Consider the following 6,242-nt stretch of genomic DNA (forward strand, 5'->3'; position numbering starts at 1 on the left):
AATCAATTGAATTTATGTAAAATTTTATTTAAATAATAATAATTAAGTATATCATTAAAAATTAAAATTAACATGTATTAAATTATTATTTTTTGAGGATTAAGTTGCCTTTTACCAAAACTAATACATCATAAAATCGATTCTTAAAATAGCTTTTAAGTAATATTTTAAGAATTGATTTTATCTTCTTCTTCTTTTTTCTTCTAATGAATTACTACTTTTCTTTTATCATTTTTCTTTTTTTAAAAATGTAATACATTCTATCAATACATTGGATTAAACAAATCAATTTGCAGTTTCCTGGTCTTCTTTACAAATTAACATTATTTAAACTTTTATGTATCAAAAATGGATTGTAATTTGTCAATTACAAAGTACAAGATTTGAATCCCGGTTAAGGAAGTATGAGATTTTTTAGATAGATCTATATTTTTCAACTTCAATAATTAGCTTTTGAGTGTGGCTCTCCAAAAGTCTGTATCAGTTGATACAAAAGTCAACCGTCATTTCTTTCAATTGTAATCATGCGTAAATCAGAGTTTTACCCGGAGCCTGAAAATTTTTATCATTTTAGTTGACCAGATTTTCTTAATATTTTGATGCTCACGGCATTTAGCAATACTCTAGAATACTGTCGAGAATCCATTTTCCAATCCATGCCTGATAACATCATTGCCTTAAATTCTTGATAACTGATTCTGTCATCCTACAAAAAGGCATCAAATTGAACGCAAACAAGAATGTTATTTTTATGGGCTGTTTATTAGTTAAACAAACAGTTTATGAATCTTGCAACGTCATGAAACATAAGATCAAAAACCTTATCTTCGTCTACATCAAGCATGATGTCTTTGATTAATTTTTCATTGTTGGGACCAGGGTCGTCTTGTAGTAGAGCTTCTTTAAGTTCTTCGACTTCGATGTAACCGGATTGGTTCTTGTCGAAGTACTGGAAAGCTTGAGAGAGTTGGTCGTCGCTGATCCTTTTGAGATGAACCGCCATTGTTATGAACTCCTCGTAGCTTAGTGTTCCACTTCCATCAACGTCAGCCTTTGGGAGAGGAGAGCATAGAAACAGGTTTCAGACATGAAAGCAAAGTTTAAAGATATCGTTTTTGTTATGGTATTTATAATGTTTTGGAATGGGTACAAGTTGATATTAGCGTACAGAGCAACACGACTGCTATGAACTGATACCATAATAGAAACGGTACATGGTGTAATAATACGAGGGAACGGTATGCTGCCATTAATTTTTCTTTTTCTTTTGAAAGATTTAAATTTTAATATTTACTACTGCTATTTAGTATTTGATATTTATGTCTAGTTTGCTTATTAATGTAATAATATACTCAAAAATTTTGTTTATTATATATGTATTACAATAGTTAGACATAAAATGAAGAATAATTAGTATAAATTTAAACATGAAATTAAAAAATGAGTAAAAATTCTTGTAAAAATTAGATTTCTTCTCTTTATTAAAAGTTAGTCATAAGAGTGATTAAATAATATTAATTAAATTAATTTCTTGCTAACTCATATGCTTAAAACATGCGAAAAAATAACACTCTTAACCAAAAAAGAATTTTTTGATTGAGGGATATCCCTATACATAATTATCTAGTGGGGATTTTTTGCACAAAAATTTTTTTTTAATTGGAGAATTTTTCATTGTCTTAGAAATAAGGTCGATATTCCATCCAATAAAAAAAAAAAGCCTTTTTTATTAGACGGGACTGAATGAAGGAACACTAAGTCGTCCTATACCAAATCTAGGTAGCATTAAAGTTTAATATTAATATTCAAGGTATAGGGTTTAATACTTAATATTTAGTATTGTTATTTAAGGTTTAAGAATTTAAGTTTAAGGTTTAGGATTGGGGTCTAAAATATTTTATTTTTAAATTTAAGGGATAAATCTTAAAATTATACATGAATTATGATTTAATATACAATTGTATACATGAACTTTGATTTTGTGCAATCAGTATACATGAAATTTTGATTTAATTCAATTCTTGTAAATTATTAACACAATTATTGATATAACATCATCTTATGTTTATATATTGAATACATAAATAATTATATTTATCCAATATAAAAATAAATTGATGTATTTATTCTTTAATTGTGTATGATTAAATCAAAATTAAAGTTTTAGGTATATATTTGAATCATAATTAGAGTTTCATGTATATAATTATACAAAATTAAAATTTATATATACAATTATAAATTAAATCAAAGTTCATGTATAATTTTAAAATTTACCTCCAAATCTAAAAACAAATTAATGACATGAATTTAACAGTTTTGTGCTACCTTGAAACTAATAACAAACATTTGGATGTGACCATGTTTGAACAGAAATTGCTTTTAATGAAGAAAAATCCTTGGCTAAATGAGCACTTGGAAAGGAAGGCATCAAACTTGAAGGAATAAAAGAAAGAAAAAGGTAGGAACTTACGGACTCGAGTAACATCTGGACATCAGGATCATCAATAGAATGGCCAATTTTGGCAAGGCCATCTCTGAGTTCCTCGAAGGACAAATGCCCATTTTCATCAGTATCCATCATATTGAACATCTGGATTATGGAGTCGGTTTGATCTTCTGACAAGTTGTCTGCTACTACCTGTAATTAATCCAACATAACATAAACCCCTCATCTCTCTTTCTCACTAAACATAATAAAAAAACAGAAAAAGCAGGCTAGACTTGGTTAATACATACCCTCAAAACTTTCTTCTTGAACTTGCTCATCAACGAGAACTGCTTAATCCTTGATCTTACGTTCTCCCCCAGATTAACGTTGGGACAATGCTTGGGGTTTTGAATCCATGGATGTTCTTCATTTCAAATTAAGTTCATCAGTTATGTAATTACTAAAAGCAAACGGCATGATAATGTGATACAGAGAACATACCAAGGATCTCTTGAATGGTCATACGATTGTACGGATTGGGACGAAGCATGCTCTTTACCAGCTCCATGGCTTCACCTGACACCTTTGGCCATGGATCCCTTTTGAAATCTATCTCCCCTTTTATTATTGCATGGGCTATCCCTTCCTCTGTTTCTGCACTACCCCATTCCAATTTTCACTCTTACAACCCCATCTCATATCAAATAAATTAACATCCATACTGGTACCCTAATCTAATCTAATGTGTTGTCTTAAAAGTTTATATAATATAAAAATTTTCACTTGCACTGTATTTAGTATAAACCCAAATTTAAAACCCTCCAAGTTTAATAAAGAAATATACTTGCCTTTTATTAATTACTTTTTATTTTTATATTCCATTATTTTTATTTAATATTTTTTGTTAAAAATATTAATAATATAATTATTTATAAATTTATTTTAATTATTATTACATTAAACTAAAAATTACGTCATATTCTAATATAAGTGTTTCTCAATTAATATTTGTAAGTTTGTTTTTAAATTTTGTCATTAGATTTTCTGTCTTTATTTTTTACTTTTTAATATTTTTATGAAAATATATTTTTAAATTTTTAATTTTAATTCAATTATGTATATTAACATGAGGTGAATTCATTTTTTTCCATTAAACCTTTTAAATAACAATTACATAATTTAAAAGAAAAATAACATAATGAATTCATGTTTCAGGTTGATATATAATTGGATTAAATATAATTTAAATTATTTAATTTTACTCAAATTCAAATATAATTTAATTAGAATTTAATTTTATAATACTTCAGTATAATTTTAAAGTAATTAAATTTTCATTATTTTGTGATAAAATAAAAATATATAATAAAATAAATAGTAAACAATAATGCTAAAATTATCTTTCTATTTAAAATTTACCTAATAAATTCATCTCAATTCTTAAGGGATTTTATGATATTATCTTCAAAATTGAAGGTATTAAATTAATATTTTTTAAAATTATAACTAAATCTTAAAAAAATTCTTTACCGTGATATAAACAATTAGCTTATTAAAATTTTTATATATAATATAAAATATTGTAGACACAATGACACAGAAAATAAATTGTAGTTTGATATGGATATAAATTAATATAAAATATAAATATTAGTTAAAAAATAGTGGCCTATAATCCTCCTGTATCTTTAAATAAAAGGAAAAAAAAAGAAAATTAAACGTATTTAATCTAAACCCACTTCATTATTACAATAATAATGATATTTTTAATACTATTTTAAAAGATAAACTCAAATGTTATAAGTTACAAATATATATTATATAGTTTTTATTAGATTTCTTTATTAAATTTTCATCTGTCAAATCTATTTAAACTGAATGGGTTAAAATTCGTTTTTTATGCAACTTTAAATTAAATATTTAATTTTTTATTTAACCGATCCAATAAAAAGAAAAGAAAATACCAGCCCAGAAAGGAGGAACTCCACAGAGCAAGATATAAAGAATAACACCAATACTCCAAACATCAACTTCCTCTCCATAGTTTCTTTTTAAAACCTCTGGTGCCATGTAGAATGGACTTCCTACTATGTCACTGAAACGCTGACCTGCACCCCCATTCTCACATTTTTATGTATATGAATTCATGTATGTATATGCAAAAGCTTAATTACCAGATTCATAGAATATGGAGAGCCCGAAATCAATGGCTTTAATTGGGGCACTTTCACTTTCGTCTGCGAATAAGAAATTCTCAGGTTTTAAATCCCTATGTATCACTCCATGCTCATGGCACACCTGCATCAATTTATTTCATGCATTTCCTATTTAATCAAAAAAAAATCCACTTTAAAAGAAAAACTATGAAATTTGCATAGTGCAATAAAACTTAGAGGTAAAAAGTATCATGAAAGATTTTGTATTAGGAGTTAAATTGTATTTTACTTCATCTATTCAAAAAAAAATTAGTTCTTCACTTTTGATCAAAGAGTAAACTGGTTCTTCTATTAAAATTTTATCTATTTTTCTTATTTTTGTTATTAAAATTAATCCTTATATATCACCATAAAGTATAAAGATTAATTTGCATGAATATGCAATCTAACTTCTAATATAAATGATTTGTTAAAACTTAAAAGGAGTTATAGTTTAAATATATAAAATTTAAATATGATTATGAAACCAAAAATAGGAGAAAATGTTTATAGTTAATTACCTTGACAATCTCCAAGATAGTTTTAATGATGGTAGCAGCAGCTCGTTCCGAATAATGACCTTTAGCGAGGATTCTATCGAAAAGTTCACCTCCACGGCAAAGCTCCATAACAAGATAAATAGCTTCTTTATCCTCAAAGGCTTCCCTAAAGGTGACAATATTCGGATGCTTCGGCAAATGTCTCATAATCTCCACCTCCCTTCTTACATCTTCCAAGTCCACCTCCGTCCTCAGCTTCGCCTTCGCTATCTTCTTGCACGCGAAAGCTTCCCCGGTTTCTAAATCGAAACATTGGTGCGTGACCCCGAATTCGCCTATCCCCAACTTCTTTCCGATCTCGTAAAGGTCGAAGATATTCTTCCCCGACGGATTTTTCAATACCTTACGGTTACTGCTCACGCATTTGCTCACTGATTTACGCGACTCGCTGTGATCGAAACGTGCATGCTTGGATTTCCCTTTGGTACCGGATCTATCATAATATCTCTTCGATATTGAATTTATTAGTTTCGCTTGTGTTGATATGCAGCTTCCCATGAGATGGCAATAACAACAATTGCAATTGGGGGGTTTTAGATCATAAACATCCCATGGGAAGAAAGGAAAAAAAAGCGTTTGGCTAGGAAGAAAGTTTAAAACCCTAGAAAAGAAAAAAGGAAAAGGAAAAAAAAAACTGGAGACCATTTGATTTATTTGGAAATTGGAGATTAAGAAGAAAGTTTATTACTGGTTAGATTTGTGCATGCATTTTGTTAGGACAGTTTAAAATCCTTCACATTAAAGCCATTGGTTTTGGTTATAAGTACAATTAAATTTATGGGATTTTATTGGTTTATTGCAACAACCACTTAAATTTAGGGATTTTTTCTTATCTTTTTAGATACATCTAAACAGTCTTGTATTATAATTAAGAGTGTAATTTACTCCTACAGTTATTTTTTATAACTAAACAGTCCTTTTTTTAAAATAAATTTTGCTGCTCTAATTATATCTATGGAATTGTATTATTAGATTTTACATTTTTTGATAGTTTTCAATTATATTAAGTTTCAAAATAAAAATCAAGGCTCCGTTTGTTTCACTAAAACTGACTTT

General features: G+C 27.7%; 1 protein-coding gene across 1 annotated transcript; it reads right to left on the reverse strand.

Annotated features, from left to right (window-relative positions):
* Positions 1 to 323: 323 nt before the first annotated feature.
* On the reverse strand, positions 324 to 5,939 carry LOC108488230 (calcium-dependent protein kinase 24-like). Its single transcript, XM_017792520.2, has 8 exons — positions 5,148 to 5,939; positions 4,606 to 4,729; positions 4,396 to 4,539; positions 2,933 to 3,085; positions 2,740 to 2,855; positions 2,474 to 2,641; positions 821 to 1,051; positions 324 to 706 (listed from the first exon to the last, which is right to left on the reverse strand). The coding sequence occupies exons 1-8, from the start codon at positions 5,829 to 5,831 to the stop codon at positions 566 to 568; spliced, it is 1,761 nt and encodes a 586-aa protein (XP_017648009.2). The 5' UTR covers positions 5,832 to 5,939; the 3' UTR covers positions 324 to 565.
* Positions 5,940 to 6,242: the final 303 nt, after the last annotated feature.

This window comes from Gossypium arboreum, chromosome 10, assembly GCF_025698485.1.
Source record: "Gossypium arboreum isolate Shixiya-1 chromosome 10, ASM2569848v2, whole genome shotgun sequence".
In the NCBI taxonomy this organism is placed as follows: domain Eukaryota; kingdom Viridiplantae; phylum Streptophyta; class Magnoliopsida; order Malvales; family Malvaceae; genus Gossypium; species Gossypium arboreum.

Coding starts and splice junctions, on each gene's coding strand:
- LOC108488230 (XM_017792520.2), bottom strand. CDS start 5,831: ATGGTCTCCAGTTTTTTTTTTCCTTTTCCTTTTTTCTTTTCTAGGGTT. Junction 4,730..5,147: donor CTATCTTGGAGATTGTCAAG/GTAATTAACTAT, acceptor AAATTGATGCAG/GTGTGCCATGAGCATGGAGT. Junction 2,642..2,739: donor TCAAGAAGAAAGTTTTGAGG/GTATGTATTAAC, acceptor GATTAATTACAG/GTAGTAGCAGACAACTTGTC.